The sequence below is a fragment of the Mytilus californianus genome, unplaced genomic scaffold (assembly GCF_021869535.1).
Source record: "Mytilus californianus isolate M0D057914Y unplaced genomic scaffold, xbMytCali1.0.p SCAF_11, whole genome shotgun sequence".
In the NCBI taxonomy this organism is placed as follows: Eukaryota; Metazoa; Mollusca; class Bivalvia; order Mytilida; family Mytilidae; genus Mytilus; species Mytilus californianus.
Window position 1 is genome coordinate 63,405,253 of NW_026262593.1, and position 23,745 is coordinate 63,428,997.

The window sequence follows — 23,745 nt, forward strand, 5'->3', positions numbered from 1 at the left end:
ATAACATAAAGGTGTTAATTCTGTTTATTTATGTTTATCTTACTACCTTTACATATAAAAGATCATAAATTTGAAATAGATATTTAACCAAATTTGATTACATAATACTTTTTATTTATTATTAGTGGCTAAAGTTATGTATACCACATGTATTGAAGAAGTGAAATCAATTTTGTTTTAAATCGTTCTCTATTTTAAACTTAGATGCATTTCGCCATCTTGAAGTTCAAAGATGAAAAAAAGAAGCAAACATTTCACTAAGTTCGTTAATAGTTAAATTGAGTTAATATGAGTTTATAATTTTTCTCTGTACCGATGTAATGCATTGTCTGTATGAGAATCAAAATATATATAGTCATTCAACCAGACATGGCAAAATTCAGTATTTTAGGTGGGCAGATTTCTTTTTTTTTTCTTTTCTCTGTTTTTTTTTTTATTTTGTCTTATAAAATCAAATACTTCTATTTTTCTTAACAGAATTTGCATGTTTAGAAAAATGTTCAAAGATTAAGAAAGAAATTTTTTCAATAGATACGCATATATAAAAATGTATAATAAAAACTAATTAAAATTATTATATTAAAACCCTAATAATTCTAATTTGATTCTAAACTCGGTTTCCTATTAAGTTACAAATTATTATACTATTGGATTAAAGCGTGGATATCGATCATCAAACATTCAAAACCTGTTGTGATCCGATATTTAATTATTTATGTACAAGTTGGCGTGCAAAAATCAACATGTTCCTCGGAAATACTGATAAACTCGTTTCCCTTTATAAGAACATTGAGTTACCTCCCTTTTTTGAGTACGAGTTGTCTTTCTTGACCGAACTAATAGTTCAGTATGAGAGACAGCAACTCAACCACACAGCATACCAGAATGTGTACAGTTAGCTCTTGTGTGCATCCTTTCCTTAGGATTTGACTTTAAAAGATATTACTACTTTTGCCTGAACATACCGGAATTGTACTATTTTCTCGGAAAAGTAAGGTATTTATTTCCGGAAGCGTAGACTTTAATTGGGGAAACGTATTCTTTTTCCCGGGAAAGTAATGCCAAATTTTATATGAGCAGTGTATTTGTTTCAATGTCAGTATATAAAGCATTAACTAGTGTTAATGTCTATGGATGTATTAGTTACAGTTGCATACTAATTGAGAGATCGTCCTTTTTGATGTTCTTCGTGTGGAAATTATTCTTCCTTCAGCATGCATCTTTACTTTGTTCCTCTAATGAGATCCTCATTTACCCTTACATTATAATAGTTTGTGGACCCGTATGTATTTAGGGAATGGCACTCTCCGTGTATCGTACGTCAAAAAAACCAACTTTCGTATATTTGACTGGTATTAAAATGATTTGATATGGATTGAAATGCATTAAAAATAATTTTTAATTTTTGTCAATCTTTATTCAATTTTCATTAATCTTTTTTAAATGCCGTTAATGCGTTTTTGTCCGTTCAAGCTAAATTCGAGTTACTAGTGTGTGTGAGCAAAGGCTCCGTGTTGAAGGCCTTACTTTGACCTATAATTGTTTACTTTTTATACACTGTGACTAGGATGGAGTAGTCTCATTGGCACTCATACCACATCTTCTTATTTATATGAATATGGGAAAAACATTTCTGTTACTAATTATATCAATCCAATATATATGAGCACATTTTATTCTTTTTATATAACCGTTTCAACAATTAACAATTAAAGATGAATAACAAAAAATATTTATGAATAAAGAACAACACATAGTTATATAAAAGTTCAGGTACAACAGAGTTTGAAATTGTATTCAAATATTATCATATGAGTATAAATAAATAAGAAAATAAAAAAAATATATGAATACCCTGATTACTCATTTTAATTTACATTTATTTCAAAACAATAAAGATAAATATGTAGTCACTGAAATCAAACCTATCTTATTTTCTATTATCTAAAGGAGTAGACCCGGTAAGACCCCTTTTTGGCCCCAAAATATAGCTTTCTAACAATTTGTTTAAAATGTAAACTTTTAGCTATTTATTGGAAAGTAGAATACTTGAATTTCATAAGTATGGACTGTTTTTGACAATACAATGCATATTCATCAAGTACTAGCATCAGTAATTCATGCATAACTACTGAAATCTTCGCAACTTCAGCACTTGTGCTAATTTCTAGACGGTTTTTGTCTAAAATGGAAGTGGCCGCATTTGTTTTCAGTCTTGATATTTAAAAACATGTTGTATTTGATGATTATACATAACATATATAAAGGTTGAGACTGAACACGAATGCGGCCACTTACATTTTAGACAAAAACCATCTGAAAAGTGACGTTTTATGGCAAATTTGATAAATTTTTGATATTGAAGCTTGAATTTGAGCGTATTTTATGACCAAATCATTTCAAATATTGTACATAAACTAATTGGATCGAATAGAGTAGACACTTTAGTGTTTGAAAAATGTCTAAAATCTTGCTTCAAATGTACTTCAAATTTTAGGCCAAAATTAACCCTTACCGGACCTTCTCCATTATTCATATCCATTTTAGGCGCACAAACTTTAAAAAAAAACACTTTTCCAAGGAATAATGATTGAACGGATCAGTTAAACATTTATTTTGAAATTTTCTTAAAAATGGCTTTCATGCAATGATAACTTTGTCATCACCAATTGAGGATCATGAACGTTATAAAATCATAATGAATTCAAGAAAAGATTTTGTCTCTTATAGTTGTAAATTAAAAAGAAAAACTGACCAATAGAAATCATCAGTTACTGTAAATAAAAAGAACACTTTATATATAAATTTTGTGCGTTCGAAGAATGCATTCGTAAATATTCAAACAAAGTTACGTACTAGTAGATGATTTGAAAAGTGAGAAACGCTTAAGAACATCAATAGCAAATATGTTTAGCGTGTCTTTGGTCATGTTTCAAATAAAGTATATGAACAAATAAATTGGTGTGGCCTCATAAAGTGGATAAGGCAATGATTGAGTCAACTAATTAATTCTAGTATGAAAAATAAATAATATAATAAAAAGCAAAGAAGGTCTTAAAATATCATTTCATTACCTGAGAAGATTAGTAAATGCATAATTATAACAAAGTCCCCATTAAAATTGTTAAAAAGATCAATAAAACCATCTTAAGTGAGCACAATATGTGTGTTGGAATAAGTGGTTCAAGCATATAACAAATGTATTAAAACATATCATAATTAACGTTTCATAACAATTCAGATCTAAGTTACAAATTAAACTTATATAAACGTACGTTAAGTACTAAACATGCGAAACGGATTTCTGGAGTAAATAATATGTATCCTCTATAAGGTGTCAAAATTTAAGTCGGTCGACTAAATAAAAAAATAGGAAACATTCCAAAAATGGCCTAAATAAAATGCTTAAATCGTAACAAAAAAATAGTTTGTCTTGGAAGTTGCCACTTTATAATTAGTTGTAGTACAATTATCTAATTTATAAACTATCACATCCTCAGATCATCAGATACGATGACAAATCTACCTCTTGCACGGAGGTATGCATTCAAATAATTGTACAAACAGACGATTTGGTTGTTTTCTGTTTTGGTTGTTTCTTGCTACGCATTGCTTCTCTTTTAACTACACCGTCCAAACCTGCTGTCGTAACGATGTCATCTTTATTAGATTTATGGAGCATCATGACTCGACCATCATCACAACCAACTAGAATCATACCAAGAGATGTCACTTCAAGACATACTGGTATTCCGTGTACTGGACAAACAAACTTTATTTCAGGCGAATCAATGGTTGCAAGTTTCAATAACCCTGCCGTAATATTTGGAAATATAACAGTGTGGTTGTCATGGAGAAAGCGTGGATATGTCTGTTGCGTTGATTGCTTTCGATACTCTTCTTCTGCATCGTATTTCCACTTGAATTGAAAATTGATAACATCATAAAGCTGACGGTCTCGGTCAATACAGAAACGCCCATCTGGACTTGATGACCAGTCTTTTTGACTGTCCATTCTCTCAAGTTTCCCTTCCCTTAGTATCTTTTTTGACTGGACATCTACTACAACAACAACGTCACCAGATTTTCTCACATTCTGCGTTATGAATAAAGCTGATTCATTCATTATCATTGTAGTAAACCTAACCCTACAATTTTCTAAGAAATAAGATTCTGTACCAGTTATTACATCATACGCAGTAATATCAGCTACTGTGGGGTCACCTTCCAAGTGAGGAGATGAAACCAGTAAAAACTCTTCATTTCCGGTGAAATCAAAAACCATATCATGTAAGGACGGTCTGCCACTATGTAGTTTATGCAAAAGTTTGCCATTTGGTACACTGTATAAGTCTACATAAGTAACTTTATCATCATCTCCCTGGACATAGACTGCCACCATTGTAGTACATGTAGTAATACCTTTAACTTGTAAGCTTGTTAATGGTAATGGCATCTCTAAAGTGCCAGAAGTGGTGTTAAATATTTTAACAGCTTCCTCTGAGTGATATTCCCGAACTACAGCATATTTACCATCCCATGTGATGGTGGGTTTCATCACATCAATATCCCCTTGAATATAAAATCTTTGAGTTCCAGCTATCAAATCAAAAATTGCAAGTTCTCCTCCTAAATTACCTCTTATAGCCGCCACTTTACCCGACCTTGCGATTGCAATGTACCTTGGTGCTGTTTTCATCGTCATTGGTTGGATTTGATTATCACTCTTGGTCAACGCAGATGTCCTCCACGTTGAAATAGCATTTCCTCTAGCTGACGTGTTGACGAAAAATTCACCACTAGAGGCCATCAGAAATATTTCAGACTTTGATCTGTTGATTTCAATAATGTTAGCTACTTTACTGGTTTTCATACTGTTTATAACGAGAAATCCTTCGTATGCAACAACAAATAACTCACCATTAGGCGTTAAATGCCCAAAAAAGTCTGTAACCCTATGTACTGGTTTGACCTCGTCCGGAATTTGAAAATGGTGTTGCATTTTGTTAAGTTTGTAGTTCCAGAAATAAACACCGGTATTATATTTCAACATAAGAAATATTTCATTGCTTGAAAATTCCAATGATAAAATTTTCTCATTACCCAATGTTTTGACATCGCAAACCAATTCGCCAACGTTTCCTTCTGTTGCATCTATATTAAACACCTTTACCAATGATAAATCACGGTACAATACTACGATCTCTTTTCCAACAGGAGCGAAAATAAAATCTTTAGGATTTTCATTGATATTGAATTCACTTTCAATTTTATTGTTTAGAATGTTGTACATGAAAAACTTAGTTGAATTTTTCTCATGTATCAAAGCCTTCTTTTCGCCTGGTAACATTAGAAACTTGTCTGGTACCAGGTCAAGAGCAAATAAATGCTTCCCAGTTGCTTTATCAAAAACATCAATGTTATGTCCAACATACATACAGAAAATTTTATCACTGGTGACAGCGAATTTTAAACTGTCGGCAAAACCAACTCCAGGATAGGTCTTGGAAAGTGAAATTGTGTTAATCAGTTCACAAGCGGCCATGTTAACAACAAGAAGAATGTTTAAAGTCTTCTGATAGCTAGAACATAAATAACAGACATCCTTATCTTTGTCAATGGTAAATATATTCATCTTTAACTGCTGGGGATCGTATAAACGGATTTCTTTCTCAAGTTCTCCTGTAGTCAGGTCCCAGGAAACGAGGTCATTATCAACGGTCATAGCCAGTAAATGCTTTGAATCTTTAGAGATCATTACTACCTTTGAACCGAACGGAACAGCTTCATGTTCGAACTTGTACATCAACGCGTTATGTGGTATTGAGAAAGAAGTCTGATATGGTACAGGCATCTCTTCAGATTTAATGACGTTAAAACACTTTTCAACGAGTATTTTTTCTAAAGATGCTTTTTTCTGTGCTAGAAATGGGGTCAAATGCCCGGAAATTTCAATTGCTAGAGTCTTTGGAAATGCCATCAGTGATGACTGAATCTGTTTGAGTACACTAAACAATGTACTTTCATGATTCTTACTCAGAGTAAAATCTTCTAAAACTTGTTGAACAGACACGGCTTTGATTTTCGCTGACAAGAAATCATAGTTAAACAGACACATAGAACGCACTTCTTCTATGCGGCCTGCCATAGTCAGATGGTATGGTAATCGATTTAATTTTCGTTTATTAAATCTCTCTTTTTCTTTGTTTTCAAAATTGTATTTGAAAGTAAGTGGCTGTGGAGATATTTTCCTATCAGTTTCGATGGTATTTGAGGATAATTTAAGCTTTTTGACCTGATAATCTGAATATGTGAATGGTTTTGGTTTGTTGTACCAGGTTCCAACAAAATAATCTGCCAATGTAGATTGGATTTGATCCTCAAAAGTTTCATCTGACAGGTATCGTGATTGAGCTGCCTCTATGAATTGTCTGTGGTACCAATAAAATACGGTGGTATCATCTACTTCCCTATCGACAAGATAGGATGATATATCTTGACGTAAGCGCACAAATAATAACGGCGGAATCCGTGTTATTGGTGGCACGTGGATGCGGAACACATCAGTCAACAACTTGTCATCGATTGAAAGGACATCTTCAAGTTCGGTTTCACTAAGACCAGAATTAGAGGCAGTGATGTAGGCAAACGCCCTAGATACAAACATTTTTCCATGTTTGCGTTCAAGATGTTCAAAAAGTTGAATAATACTCTCCTTGACAGTAAAGGCAAGACTGTTATTATCGACAACAGTATACGATCGCCATTCCATAACACTCTCAAACACAAGTTTTACATAAATTGGTAAACTACATTTCGTAAATGCATTTTCTATTACATTGAACTGTTCATGTGTTAAAGTTCTGTTTTTACCATCCAACCATGATTTAAGAATTTTACAGCTTAATTCCTCCCCGAGCTTAGGAACAAGAATAAAATTGTCTGGGGAGAACAAAGATTTAAGCAATACAATGATATCGGTAGACTCAATATATGTTGAAGTTACAATCTTCACGTCTTCGGGAAGAGTTTTAGGAAGCCAATGAAGTTTGTGTGCTGCATGTTCTTTGGACAATTGGTCTAAGGAATCGAGAAGTATAACCAAAGGTTTATTCGATTTGTACTCCCTAATTAGTTTGTGAAATAAACGGGTTAGGTCGTCAATGTCCTGAGGTAGATTCGGCTCCTTCCCTGTAGTTACCAACATAATCTGCTGACAAAGACTATGTAAAAGTCTGTAAACATTACTACTGTCTGGGGAAGTTCCAAGGAAACGGAAAATGGTGATTGCATCCTTATGTTTTACAAACTGCACCTGTAAAAACAAAACAATTTTACCTTACGTGGTACTGGTGTGCATTTCAAGATATTTTTTCACCGCTTATTCAAAATCAAATCATTTGGAAATCATCAAAACTTATTTTAACACAAAAGTGACAAGAAAGTCGATAGAGAAACTTTTGAATTCAAATACAACCAGATTGACAGTAATATGTATATTGGTTTTTAAAGGCATATGGTTGGAGAACTGAATTGAAGAAATGAAGAATGATAGACATGGAAGAAATGATTTTTAGAAATAATAAGAGTTACAAAATATTTACAATGTACATATTGATTGATTGATTTTTGTTTGCTAAACGTCCAGTTGCTATTATTTTACATATTCAGGACGAGAAAATATAATAATGAAACCACTTTGTATGATTTAAAGGGTTGGTCGACTGGAAAGAAGAGTGGGAATTTAGACATCCACTAAAATAAAAGTATGTCGGAAACAGTCAAACATTTTGCATTGAAACAGGCTGTTAAAAGATCCATAAAAGAGTAAGTAAGTTTTAAAGAATATGGAATAACAACTATGTTGAAAGAAGTGCATTATGTTAAATCATAAAACTACAAATTGTTTAGTCTCTAAGAAAACTAAGATTTCCGCTGCTACGTTTTGCTAAATGGGTGCAATTTGGGTACTGTGACGTTATGTTTTTAGTAAAATGTTATTAAATACCTTTCTTGCCGCCTCTGCAATGATAGAGGTTTTACCACTGCCTGAAGGACCATAGACAGTAAGCGGTGACTTGTCTTTTCTCTGTAAGTAATCAGCAATCTTGTCTAAGATTGTCTCTCGTCCATGGAATATTGCACATCTTTCCCTTGCCATAGTTGCGTGTTGTAAAACCTATAACATATTATAATTTTGTATGTTTAACGAATAGACTGCTTTCAAAAGATTTACGATAGTAACACTTAATAAAATGTACCTAATCTATATGTCGCAGATAAAATAAATATTACTTAATAAGTTTGTAAATTTATCATTTACTACAGAATCTTATATCCAAGGAATGATTTGAGTTAAATGTTAACAATCATATTATATGGAATCTGTTAATATAGTATATAATTGTTTGCTTAATGTTATATTATATCAAAGAAAGACATGAGGCATGATTGCCAATTAAAGATTAATTGTTTTTTGTAGATATGCATACAGATCTTTCAAATTACCATGAATGTAGTTAGCATGTTTATCTTTTATCAACCTAAATATGGACGCAAGGTATACAGTTATTATCTGATAGAAATTTGACCTTTATGATAAATAGTAATTAGTGCAATTATACCTCAGTATACAAACTATCTTGCAGTAAAATTTGTTTGTTGGTGACAGCTTTATCAATCAAAGAGATCATACTACTGTAAAACTTGTCTCCAAATTCCTTTAGGTATGATTCATGGAGGTCTTTTCCAATTCCTGCTTCAGGAGCCCATTTCACAATAGACCTGTTACAAGAAACAAAAACTGTTTAAGTTAATTTGATAATTATATTTAACAATATATGAACACATCGTGTTTTACATGATTAGGTTACTGGTTGATTGATGTTTGTTGTATGTCCAGTAGCAAATATTTCTTGCATATTCAGGACGAGAATAAAAATAAGATTCTACAAAGTAACTCAATCGGAAATTTGAAATATCAGATTAAAAAATAGTAGTGACAGTTATTTTTACATCTCAACATGCATGGTATGCATTTTACGTTAAACATGTCCTTTCAAAATGTCTGCACTGGCATTGCTTCAATAATCTTTTTATAAATTATATTAAAACTACATTTTGACGTTGTGCATCTTTGTTTGACTCCACCATGTGTCATATTTTCAGAACCACATCATACAGTTAATTCAGACCAACTGGTCTACGCGTACGTATGTAAATTACAACAATGTTGAAGGTTTTTAACTTCCACATCCTTAAATTGGAGGCAAAAGTAGTTTAAAAAAAAACTGAGGGGATCACATGAACATCAAAAGGAGCAAGACTGGTTGCACCGACTAATTAAGCGTGTCTTGCTATGCATGCATTAACCACCATATGCGAATCGACAAATTTTCATAATCGGGAATATGACACAATAGGTAAATTAACAGATCAGACGACTGTTCTAGTATCTAGTCCTAGATATCTAAAACCGCGACAAAACATAGGCCTTCATTTAATCGAAAATTTCTGTGAAATCGATTTATATTTTATAAATGCATTATTTGAAGCCTCACCCGTTTGTCAAAATAAAATAACTACTACTTTTATACTTCATAATTACAACTGATTTTTCAAACTTTTTCCAGTCTTCATAGCTGCATGATACTTTTATGATTATCCTGGTGTATAGTCAACACCTGTTGATTGCAAATCTTAATCAAAGTAGCTTGTTAGGAATCATTGTCTTTTTAAATTGATAGTAAGAATAGCATGAAAAGATACACTGGTGAATGGCATCTATATTAATACTTACTTTGACCAACTGGTATTCTTATCCTTTATTTTGTTGGCTACTTTTTCATCTCGCAGTTTCTCCAATATTTTTTGTGCTTCTTCGTCAATTATTCTTTGCTTTTCAGATTTATCATCTTTTCCAATTTCTAACATGTCGATGAACCGCGGGGCAACTTTATCATTGAGATCAATATCCTCAAACAATCTGATGAAGCAGAGGCACTGTTCCGAGGCGTTGCCGGGTAGCTTGAGTAATCCTGCTATAATCTCTTCTTCTGTTACGGACATGAAGTATTTAAGTTTGTCTTCCTCGCTCAGTTTCTTATTTTCAAAACATTTTTGACTTGCCAATCTTAACTTCTGTCCTAGAATATTGTAGATCGGTTGCCATTCTTTTCTTTTTTCAGTGGGTGTCTTTAACATAAATGAAGAATGTGTCATGTCAGAGTCATAGATTCCAGATAGTTAAACGAAATTATAAAGGAAGGAGAAACAAGAAAACTGACATAATTATTGCCAACCTATGTTTAATAACACTATAATAAGTTGTTTATTATATTCTAGGTAGAGTACATGTAATATAAATATATTCAATAGAAACCTCAGCTAATAACTGTACATGTATAATAAGTATAAGAGCATTCAATTCTTGAACAAAAAAGTGAAGTTTGTTAAATAAAGTTCAGTAAATGTCTTAAGAGACTGACACGTTACGAAGACGAGAAAAAAATGTTACACAATCAAACTATCAGTACCCTCTTATGATGTGACAAATCTTCAACTGGACGCTTTGAGTACAGCAGAATTTTCTTTGCAATGTATATTGTAGGTAAGGGTTCAATTTAGTTTTGTAGATATGAAGATATACAAAATGTCATGCGAATGCAACACATGTACATATATGTGAGTGCACCGGAACAGAACGGTGGCACATTTACGAAGAAAAATAAATGTGTTGTATTTGTGATCCTATCTGAAGACACACCAGCTACCTTATTATTAAAAAGTGGAAAATAATTTCTCTCCCGAACTCATTGTAACCAACAAATAACGGTCACTACACAAAACAGTATTAAAAGACTGTATTGAGCATCTGTTTAACCATATGATGCAAACAGGTAGCTATGGTTGAAATGATTGGAGAAAGCAAGTTAGAAACGTTGTTATAGTATAACAGTCATGAATACTGCCATATATAAGATGATACTGGTAAATGCAACGATGTTTAATGAATACCTACCTTCGATTTATAGTCTGGTATCACTGCACTGATCGGCTGTAGAACATGCACAGGTGGAACAGCATTAAGGTCTTCCTCGTACCATTTGACAAGCAACGCCGAGTCTTCACCAGAATCAATCAATGTTTGTACTAATAAATTGTATTCTGAACTGACAATAGTAAGTGGCAGTGGTCGGTAACCATGCTTTTGGTTTAAGAATGTCTATAAAATATTGGATTAACAAAATTGAAAGATAAAATAACGGAATGGTAGCAGTGTTTTGGGCAATGCGTTTTGCATTAGGGTAAGAAAAGATAAGGACAAACTTGACAGTGACTATAAAAGATATCAAATCGATACCAAATTATTTTATTATAGACAAATACAACACAATTTGAGATATTACTGTAGCCAACCCCTGACAAAATTCACTCAAGCCAGGCATGTGTACATGGTGGAGTTAAACCTGCCTTTAAAGATCTAAAAAAAACTCACCTATGAAATCTCAATCAGTAAAAAAACAAAAGGTATACAGATAACAGACGTAAAAAAAAATCTATTCAGGATATGAACTGTATATTTGACACAATAATTATAATACAGAAGTAGCGTATTAAAGAATCCCCAAATTAATAAAAGAAACTATTCGTATCAAACCTGTTGATATGAAATCATACCTATCTTACACTCTAATATCGGCGGTTGTATTTCGGGATACATTTTAAATAGAAATGTCACATACAGTGCAGGAATACAAGATCGTGGCCAATAAGTTTTTTCTCTCTAAAATTTCACATGTAATATCCAGATAAAAATTGAATGGTAGTAATTTTGACTTTACATCTAAACCAATATCACGCTAGATCGTGTATAGTGTGCAGAGACGACGATAATATAAAAATAAGGAGATGTGGTATGATTGCCAATGAGACAACTATCAAACAAAGTTAAAATGAAGTGGATTTTAGCAATTATAGGCAACCGTACAGCCTTCAACAATGACTCCTGACTTGGTACATGCACATAAAGAATGTGGTGGGCGCCAAATCCCCCCCTAACCCCGGACAGTGGTGTAACAGTACAACATAAGAACAAACTATAAAAAATCAGTTGAAAAAGGCTTAACTGTCAGTATAAATAGGTTCACATAATTATTTAAATTAATATATTTATCGCCGATTCGCAAACGCACCTTTATTATTGGTGGGTAAAATCGTTAGAATGTTGTTTGTTTAAAGTCCAATGGCACCATTTTATGCATACTCACATCGAAAACAAATAAACAATAAATCCAAAAGGTAAAAATTGAAACGACTTGGATGAAGGGCGGGAATTTAATACTGCCACTGAAAAAAAAAATCGAATGCTTGGTAGGGACAGAAACTCTGCCTTGCAACATGCCACCTACATACCTTAAGGAGCAAATAATATGCACGTTTTCTATACATCGACGCATCGACTTCACACCCGAATTCTGAGTAGACACGGCTGCGCATTAATATATCCCACACAATAAACAGGCGTCCCTCTTTGAAATATGATTTACTGACAGATGAGAGAAACTCAATTGACTTTGTTTCCTAAGGGTTAAAGGATAAGACATAACGTGTTGTGACTAGTAATGACATATTTTTCTGTTCACGAAAAGAAGTGATCTAAATGTGTAAACACTTTGTTACGTACCACAAAACTTGGACCAGTTGACACCTTTTGACAGTTGTAGATTTCTTGTAAACAAAGCAAGGAAGACATGTGATCATCTGAAGCCTCTTCTGGTACGCCCCATCTCATGTCGATTACCTAAAGAAAACGTACAAAGAAATATAAAACACAATCTGAAAATTTATGCTTAGATTCTTACCACTTTACATAAGCAAATTTAATTGTATAAATATAGGAACATTACCTGTATAAGAATTGTGTATTACAGTTTTCCCACATTTTAGCACGGCTGAACATGTCTACTTAGACTTCATTCTTTAAAATTTCACTTTTAAAACGATAAAAATTTGCCATGAAAGTATTATCTTATGCAGAATATGAAAACTTTATAACTTGTCTGTCTTGAAAGGATGCTTAGAGATGGTACAAATTGAAAAAGAAATTACCTGAAATTCCAGTCCATGTTTTTCCTTACAATGAGCCTTTATTCTTGGATATACATCTTCCATCAGCATATTCCTTTCCTCATACGTGTCTGCAATTTAAATTTACTCTATATTGAACATATTTGGTACTTGATTTTATATGTCGTTTTCCGAAGTTGAAAATCAAAGATGATCAACAATTTCACACGTATCTATAAAATCTAAGTGTTATTCATTTTGGTTGATGACGATTTTTTATACTATTTCAAATTAAACGTGTTTTTTTAAATGTTGCATGAATAGACATCTAAATTGAAATTAATTTGTATCTGAAAGAAACAACATATTATAAAATTGAGAATGGAAATGGGGAATGTGTCAAAGAGACAACAACCCGACCATAGAACAGACAACAGCAGAAGGTCACCAACAGGTCTTCAATGCAGCGAGAAATTCCCGCACCTGGAGGCGTCCTTCAGCTGGCCCCTAAACAAATATATATACTAGTTCAGTGATAATGAACGCCATACTAAACTCCAAATTGTACACAAGAAACTAAAATTTAAAATAATACAAGACTAACAAAAACTAGAGGCTCCTGACTTGGGACAGGCGCAAAAACGCGGCGGGGTTAAACATGTTTATGAGATCTCAACCCTCCCCCTATACCTCTAGCCAATGTAGAAAAGTAAACGCATAACAATACGCACATTAAAATTCAGTTCAAGAGAAGTCCGAGTCTGATGTCAGAAGATGTAACCAAAGAAAATAAACAAAATGACAATAATACATAAATTACAAACAGACTACTAGCAGTTAATTGACATGCCAGCTCCAGACTTCAATTAAACTGATTGAAAGATTATGTCTTCATCATATGAATATCAGGCACAATCCTTCCCGTTAGGGGTTTAGTATCATACCATCATAACATATATGAGAAGAACATAACCCGTGTCATGCCAACAACTGGTTTTTAAATAAATGTGTTTAGTGCCGATGCAAAGACCCTATAAGTGAATCAATATTAACGCCAAAATATGCAATCTTTAATGACCTGACAACAGTATCGTAACTATATCCCTTCTTAATAAGTCTATTTAAAGGTTTTGTTAGCTTCAGAGGTGAATACTGACATTTTTGTGCTTTATAAAGAATATTTCCATAAAAAATTGGATGTGAAATACCTGAACGTATAAGAAGTCTGCATGTTGAGCTATAGTTACGAATGATGTCCTTATACCGATGATATTATGTATACTTCCGATAGAATGTTGGTTTGTGTTAATAATGTATTTCTTGTTTATTTTTATTGAAACATTAAAAATTGAACAATCGTTTTTTTTCCCCTTTGAAATTCCAGTTTTAGCCATACTTAAGCGTTTATATTTTGGTTCAGAAATAAAGATATTCAATTTATTCTTTCAACTTGTAGTACATACATGATGCTGTTATACTGTTAATCTTAGGAAAAAAGAGTGATTGATTGTTGGTGTTTAACGCTACTTTCAGCATTCTTGACTATATCATAACTACCAGTTTTTATTGGTTGAGGAAGTCGAAATACACTGAGAGAATCGCCGACCTTCCGCAGACATACTGGTTATGCTATTTGATTAATATCGGAGTCAAACGCACCTGCCACATCCGGGGTTCGAACTCAAAACCTCAGTTTTGACAGGCTTGTGATATTGTAGATGGTCAACTTAGACAACTCGGTCACCGATAAAAAAAGTTTGAACAAAAAACGCCTATGAGTTATCAGCTTCTGAAGAAATTAGGTCTTTAGCATGAATTATATATATCACCATTACAAAGTTTTATGGGTATGAATTGGTCGACATTTAATAGGACAGTTGTTAAACAAAACGTCTCCACCTTCTTGCATGGAATGCCTGTACCAAGTCAGGAATATGACAGTTGTTTTCCATTCGTTTGATGTGTTTGAGCTTTTGCTTTGGCCATTTGATAAAGGATTTTCCGTTTTGAATTTTCCTTTTGAGTTCGGTATTTTTGTTATTTTACTGTTTGCATGGTTTGGCCCTCCTTCAATGGTAACTGATATAAACAGAAATACCCATTAATAAATTAATTTTGCGAATTGATATATTACAATGTTAAAATCTGCTTTAATTGACAAACCTGTAAAAGTGGAACTGATGAATATTCTAACAACTCTTGAATTCAATGCTGGGAGATTGTCAAGAGATCCTCTGAAGACAGACATCTTTCTGGAGTTGTCCATCTTTTTACGTCAATCGTCACTCTCAAGTAATGTACATGTACTTTGAAGTGGGCTATTTAATTTTCGACTGCAAGGGGAATGCCAATTGGACATACATCCCGATAATACTGAAATGTTTAGTATCGTACAAAAATTTATATTAAAGTAGCAATGCAGGAAAAATTTTGTAAATTATTTTGAAGGATTACGTTAGCAGCATACAAAGAGTAGCATATTAAGACCAGTACTGAATTATCCGGTAGAATTATATTGACTAGTTATAGTAGCCGAATACAAAAAAAAGTCTAGTGAAGCGTTGAAAAGATACTAAAATAATGAAAAACTGCTTAACATTTAGTCCATGATTTGTTTGGACCATACACTAAATCCAATTAAAAACGTTTCATGGACGGATGGATTTGTGTTTTACGTCAAGTGACAAATATAACATGCATATCATGATGATTGATTGTTGGTACCTGAACGTCCAGTGGCAAATATTTCATACATGTTCAGGGCGAGCACATCATGTGTTGATGTGATATGAATTTCATATCTTTCACCCGAATTTAACATATAAACAAAACATCAAAATAAAAAATAAATCATCTAAGACAGGTTTACACAGATTTAAAAGTCTATTGCGCAATACATGTATATTATTGTATATGTTATTTTGCTTCTGCAAAAGATTTATTAATGCAATGGGTAAATTGAATTAAGATATGCAATTCATATAATTTAATTCACTTGAAATATGCTATATGTTATTATTTTTAAATATACATACTGTTAAAACTATAATAAGTCTAATTATTACCGTGAAACAAGTTTACCTGTAATTACAGGTGTAAATGTTTACATATTCTCATGGATACCAGTGTCATGTAAACGCATTAAACCGGTCAATATTCTTGTTACTCGTCAAACATTTAAAAGATCTGTCCATAATTGTAAATTTAGAACCTTTATATAAAAAGTCTTATAACAATTCCGTGTTTTGTATACTCACAGAGAATTTAAAAAAAATCTTCATGTATCATATATATACTATTAATTTTTGTAATATTAACTTTAGTCGTAATTATGAAATAAATCTGTCTTTTTTTTTATATAGATCAATTATTTACATCTTTTTGATTAACAGAATGAAGCGGATAACATTTTTCATGTCTACATGAATGAAATTATAAAAAGAATATCTTAAAATCGCAATTGATGCAATAAAAAAATGAAGTATGCCTTTCTTAAATTAAGATTTGCCGTTAAAGTTTTGCAAAAAAATGTTTGTAAATACTCATCTTGTTATGCATTTTTAAAGTGACGTGTGTGAAAAGTAAAATCACAAAAATACTGAACTCCGAGGAAAATTCAATCGGAAAGTCCCTAATCACATGGCAAAATCAAATGACAAAACACATCAAACGAATGGACAACAACTGTCATATTCCTGACTTGGTACAGGCACGTGTCTCTGATTTCTTTACCCATATACCTTTATATGACAAGTGCCTGTGGTGTGCCATCAGATCGTGGGACCATTTTAGTAAACAATACGTTATAAGGTAGCTATATGAAATTATGATAGAAAGGAAGATTTTATGTTACCAAATAGAATACTAAGTCTTTGAAATTGTTTTTACGAGATTGGCGTATCTTGTATTGGTTATCACGAGACTGTGTATTATGGCAAAATGATGTGTTAGGTAATTGTCAATAGACAGCAAATATGGATAGTGTTAATTTCTGTGCTGGTATGGCTGTTTCCCCCCGCTCTACCTCTTTGTATTTCACTAACTGAGGAAGAAAAGTTACAATATAGGTCTAGCGCAGGTTTGAACAACAAAACTAGTCGTAACCCTATCACATGCATGTAAATGCACTCGTAAAAACCCTCGCCTGTCCAGATAGGTTGGCATTTTAATACGATTGTTCCTTGTACCTGTATGTTAACTTTTACCTCTTTTTTTCTTATTAGATGTTGATGACAGTCTATCTGTTGACATTCTCCACGACTTGTCTAAATTCGGTACAAAGCAGAGCTTGAAATAAGATATGGATGTATGACTGGTGATCTCATTCTGACCTTTAAATGTTTAGTTTTGTTTTATTGTCATCTTTGGTTGCGAACTCATTGTATCATTATATTATATAAATAAACAAAAAATAAAGAGAGGCGGTATGATTGAGACAACTTTCCATCAATGACCACAGGATAAGAATTTTAAAATACAGATAACCATAAAACCTCAACAATGAGCAAATTCAATAACGTATAGTGAGATATTGAAAGCCCCGGGAAAACAAAATATGACACATTAAAAATTATCTTAGTCTTACTTTCTCTCTCATAAACCTAAACCTATCGTAAAGAGACATTATAAGCAGAATCGGACTACACGCACGTCGAAGAGAAACAAGGTTTGCAGTAGAAACATATAAAGGTGCCAAAATAATAGTGAATCAGCCAAGGTCAATTGATTCCGTGTGTAGGATCCTAGGAAAACATTTATGTTTCATAGCAAGGCGAATGATAGCCCTTTTTGGTCTTTTCAGGAACGATGGCCATTGTAATTTAGTGGGCCCTATTTCGCGACCAACACGCGGAATCATTGTCTGTCAAGTACGTGTTCTGTCTGTACACATAGGTCCGTTAGATCTCTTATTTTGAATTCCTTGTTCATAAGAACAGAGAAATCATCAAACATATGTACTTTTACCTTCATCAACATTTGGTTTACCGCAAATTACGTGCACTGATTTTAAAGCATAAATGTGCATATGACGCTGGTTTTTGGCAAATAATACATGTACAATTATCTTTATCAATTGTTATGTTGGTGTTATTTCAATTTCAATATATCCAACGCTATCTAGAAACCTTGTGTTAGTAATATCTTTAAGTCATCCCCTGTGTTTAAAAAATTAAAATTATTACATTAGGCAAAGAGGATGTTGTTGAGCTAACCTTTGTCTCTACTCCAAGCAATGTCGTTTAGGGCGTCCGTTTCATATCAGAGTGCAAGCTTTGCATTTTTGGAAGTGTACAAATTTTATTCCCACAGGTCAATCTTAAAAACATTATCTCGCATCCGTGTACTTGTCATATCTTTTATATAAGCGTTTGCACTGTTTAGAACCATACAATTTGTCACATGGTCTTGGTAAACCGAAATAAACTTAGATTCGTTAAAACTTAACGGTTGCATATCAAGTAGATCCGAATGAAATTCTTTGGTGAAAAAAGGTCTAACAACAAGTTCCTTTCTTGCAATGGTCTGGCTTAAGTTAACATTCTTCACACTACTCTTCAAAAAGATCCAAAGCCTTTTAAATAAACAAGTTAACAAGATTGAAACAGACGGACGTACGAACAAGAAATTGACATGAACACAAAAACTTAGCAAACGTATTTCCAAAGCGAATTGTTGGTCAGAGCGAATAATTGTTGGTCAGAGCAAATAATTGTTGTTGAACTCTGAAAGAGGTTGACATGTATGAATGAAAAAGTTGGTAACAGCATAAATCATAATCTCAATACTTTTTAGCAGGAGTGTTTTCCTCTTTGCTTTGTTCTGTAGTCATAAAATTAACAATTTCATTATATTTGTTCTTAGGTCATATCTTGCATTTTGTTTTATAATCGGCAATTTACAAGAACTTATGAGCATACGTTTGAACCAACCTCTGTGTATATGCCATTCTTATTTGTTCTATGGGGGTGTTTATGTGGTTCAACACAGTTAAATACTACATCACTGGAAAAACTGTTCAATTTTAAAGATTTGACTTATGGATAGGGAATGAAAACTGTTCACATGAACTTTAAAGAGATCAGAAAAAACCCAAATGGTTTATTTAGCTATATTTAATTCTAATTTTCTAAATTAAATTATCTTTAAATTATCGGCGATCCCTGGAATCATATTAGGGAATTTGCAAAATAATTATCAATATTTTCAGTGATTATGTAAATCATTGATCGTTTTCATGGATTGTGTATAGATTATACATTTATATCTGTCAAGACTTATGGTGAAGATTGAACTTAAATCTAACGGTTATTCAATATTTCTATTCGACCAATTATCTTTATGTTTAATAAATAAACGTGTAAATAATTCTCTTTAACAACCGAAAACAATCCGTTAACTAAAAACCAATTTCTCAAATATATGACCAGTCAGGCTTATGGAGGTACAAATGTACCAGGGTCAAATTTTTTTGGGTTTTTTTTTTTGCATTTTTATGAAGTATACAGATTTAAAATACCCTGACAAGTTATTTTGCCAGATTCTTCAAAATAACAGAATTATGGTATTTTTTGTTAGTTTCGATTTTATTAAAAATTGTCTGACCTCTTTTAAAGTTTGATTACTTAGCAGTTAACTTAGTTAATATGTTTGGAGTAGAATTGTTTCAGACTGAGTATAGATCCATTAGAATGGTAATAACAGACATATAATTGTTTTTCGCTTGGCCTCAAACGGCTTTCTCGTTTAAATTAAAGAACATTAATATAGTCTTTTCTGTTATTAATTTCACATCAGTAAATCGTTTATATCGAAGCTTAAGTAAATAAATGATACAAGTCCTAATAGTTTTCCAAGCAAGGTAAACCATTGACCCAGGTTTAACCTTTAGTCCATGTTTTTATTTGGTAGGATTACTTTATTTTCCTTACCCATAGGGTATCAACCTTGATAGTTATCTAATAATACAGCGCCCTCTTACAGTTAGATTTCTCCAGATGAGTTAATAGAGTGATCGTCGTGAGCGAAATATAACGACTGGATTATTCGGGTTACCTTAATATGTATTTTAAGAACCATTTAATATATACACATCAAGGTTAATATCCTCAGATTGATGAATATTTATAAGTATGGTATTAAGAACTATGTGTTCCCCCAGTTGTCTTAAATGAGAAATGCAAATTTGAGTAAATGACCGTATAACAGAACGAAAATAAGATCTCAACTGCTTTTAGATCACTGTGTAATCAATTTTCATTAGTTTGCTTAAGTGTGAAACATCTACATGTTTTGTAAGTCTGATAAAATCTAATTACAAAAAGTAAATTGATTAATTGATTGTTATATGCTTGACATGAAGTAATAATTATTTTATCCTTTTTCAGGAGGAAAACAATTAACAGTAGAAGTATTCAACCTGGTGGGAAATAAGCTGACTTGTCGCCGAATGACCGAAAAACCTGCTGGCAACAATCACATTTTATTTATGACGTCAAATATTTAACTTGTGATGCAATATTTTGCCGGAACTTGCATGGGCGGATCCAGTCATTTTTAAAAGGAAGAGTTCCAACCCAGGACAAATGGGGGTTCCAACCATATGTCCCTATTCAAAAGCATTAATCGTCAATAAAAGGGGGGTTCCAACCTGCGGAACCACCCCCTTCCCTTGGATACGCCACTGCCTTATGTGTTTCAGTAATGAGACAAATGCATTCAAGTGTAAATACGTCTATAGAAGATCATACATGTAGATGCAGTACGTCGGGTCTGCAAAGTCGGTCGACCAGGATGAAGGATTGGAAATTTGGACTGACACTGGTGAAAGAGGACAGAAAAAGTGCCTTACAATAGGACGCAAACGCACCTCTCAAAGAAATGTATCGCTGGTTCTTTAAAGTTAAGACCCTAGAGCGTGGCACTCCCCCTCAAAGTGTTATCGAAATTCATGTTCCCATTCCGATATGACATGATTTCGTATTTACATATATAACGAACAAGATTTCAAGATTCAAGATTCTTTATTTCTCAAACACCATATAGTTACAATGGTACAAAGAAGTTCATCAAAAGTTATAACATAACATAAACACACATGACAAGATGAGATGCCAAAATTAAAATAAAATAAAATACCCAGTAGTGGTGAAGAGTGGTGATTAACCAGGAAGACTTACTTGAAAAGTTATAACCCTGATAAGCTTTTTTAACTTATTTTTGTATTTTAACTGAAATAGTTTTCCAAACCTTAGTATATTAATTCTGTGTAAGAAATAAGTATCTAAAAATTTTGCTCGAAAATTTGCCAAAGAGCTACACTTTAAAATGTAACGAAATTCATCACCAATCTCGTTGCATTGACATAAATTACAATATCTATAGTTACGTTCAATTTTATTCCATCTACAAGTTTCGATGGGTAACTTGTGGTTTCCCGTTCTAAATCTACAATAGGTTATTCTATCCCTGTAGCATGGGTTTTACTTCCGGGCGGGAGAGGTTCGGGTGACAATTTTTCTATACACTTTGGTAATAAAGGAGAAGATATCATAAACTATCATATTGAGATATCATTTACGTAAAACACATGTTGTATTTAAAAAGTAAGTAACATTAAAACACTGTCTATGCAAACCCATATTGGTTAGTCTATATGTGCAAAATACGTCAATGAGCAGATTGCTCAAAATAATCTGACTTATTAATGGCACATAATATAAAAATAAGAAGATGCGGTATGATTGCCAATGAGACAAATTTCCTCCAGGGGCCAAATGACATCGAAAGTTTACAAATATAGGTCACCGTACGGTTTTCAACAATGAGCAGAACACATATTTTGGACTGATGCAGGTGAAGGAGGGTCGCAAATTAAAGACATTTCCAAAGTCGGGAACCTCTTCAGTGGTTGTCTCTTGTAGAACCTTGATAGGTATTTTTATTATTCGAAATATTTGGCGTCGATGGCAGATCTTTGTAATTCTCTTTTATATTCATTCACAAATGTCTGCTTGTTTCTTTTTGTTTATAAATTATATCTGTATCCCTGTTGCAAGTCTTTTTAATGCAAGTACTTCTTCAATAGGTAACTGAGACATTTCCTTTAGCACAGACACGTACAAAATAAAACAAATGTGAAATGAATACAGCATGATGAGACTGGAACTGCAGAAAAACAAATATTAACAGGAGAGGAAAAGTTTGCCATCCGTTTAAAAAAATATATCAAGATCATAACAAGGTCAACGATTTCTAATAATGTCGGATAAGAGAAAATTTTCAGAAGAATACATTTCATTGGCATGTTAAGAAATATATGAAATTTTGAGAGAGGTCGTATAAATAATTAATATCTGCAGGCATACTTGATGTTTTGGAAGGTCTTATAAAGTTCAGCCAAATAATGAGATTAAAAAATAACAATTTTACATCACTCTCATAATGATTGACTGCTCTTAACACACTTGAAAATCTTACGGATGTATTGGGAATTTTTTGTGCTTTTTATGCTTTAGTAAGAACTTTTTGTATTTACTTTACCATGTCCGGGTTTAACATTATCCTATCTGAACTGGTATAAATCAAGTGTGGTCCTATTCTACCCGGAAACACACTTTGGGTGAAAATGGCACTAACAAATGTGAAATGAATACTGCATGATGAAACTGGAACTGTAGAAAAACAAATATTAACAGGAGAGGAAAAGTTTTCCATCCGTTTAAAAAAATATATCAAGATCATAGCAAGGTCAACGATTACTAATAATGTCGGGTAAGAGAAAATTTTCAGAAGAATACATTTTATTGGCATGTTAAGAAATATATGAATTGTTGAGAGAGGTCGTATTATAAATAATTAATATCTGCAGGCATAATTGATGTTTTAGAAGGTCTTATAAAGTTCAGCCAAATAATGAGATTAAACAATAACAATTTTACATCACTCTCATAATGATTGACTGCTCTTAACACACTTGACATTCTTAGGGATATATTGGGAATTTTTTGTGCTTTTTATGCTTTAGTAAGAACTTTTTGTATTTACTTTACCATATCCGGGATTACCATTATCCTATCTGAACTGGTATAAATCAAGTGTGGTCCTATTCTACCCGGAAACACACTTTGGGTGAAAATGGCACTAATAAGAAATATCATTGAAGAAACCACACTCTACAATGTTTTCATTTCGCACGAATGGGCAAATATTCAAAAATAATCGACGGTGGGATAATGAATTTTGCATATATGGTTTATTTAAAGAAAATCAACGCACAAATCAAAGACACGTACCAAAGATGGGAACTTCTTCAGTGATTGTCTTTTGTAAGAGCCTTGACAGGTATTTTCGTTATTAAAAAAACCAAATTTTACAGTAGAATCAGAAAATATATTGAATAGACAACTGTCTATAGTTGAAGACTGTATGCTGACCTCTAGATCTTTTGTTATTGATAATTTGTGTGGCGTTTGGTTGCTGTCTAATGTATACCTAACACTTCTTTTTATTCGTACTCTGTATAGTGATTGGCGACAAAGTCAATATCGCATTTATTTTGACCGGCCCATCAACATATGGCGGGGTTAAATTATTTATTTAAGATGTCAACCCTCCCTCTTTTAATCTCGTCCAGCGGACACCCAAAAGAAGAAAAAACCATGTCAGAATATGGTCATG

General features: G+C 32.8%; 1 protein-coding gene across 1 annotated transcript; it reads right to left on the bottom strand.

Annotated features, from left to right (window-relative positions):
* Positions 1-1,659: 1,659 nt before the first annotated feature.
* On the bottom strand, positions 1,660-16,155 carry LOC127720491 (NACHT and WD repeat domain-containing protein 2-like). The gene is made up of 9 exons (XM_052227078.1): positions 16,104-16,155; positions 15,232-15,441; positions 13,111-13,199; positions 12,686-12,802; positions 11,021-11,224; positions 9,800-10,194; positions 8,625-8,784; positions 8,009-8,179; positions 1,660-7,315 (listed from the first exon to the last, which is right to left on the bottom strand). The coding sequence occupies exons 2-9, from the start codon at positions 15,332-15,334 to the stop codon at positions 3,548-3,550; spliced, it is 5,007 nt and encodes a 1,668-aa protein (XP_052083038.1). The 5' UTR covers positions 15,335-15,441; positions 16,104-16,155; the 3' UTR covers positions 1,660-3,547.
* Positions 16,156-23,745: the final 7,590 nt, after the last annotated feature.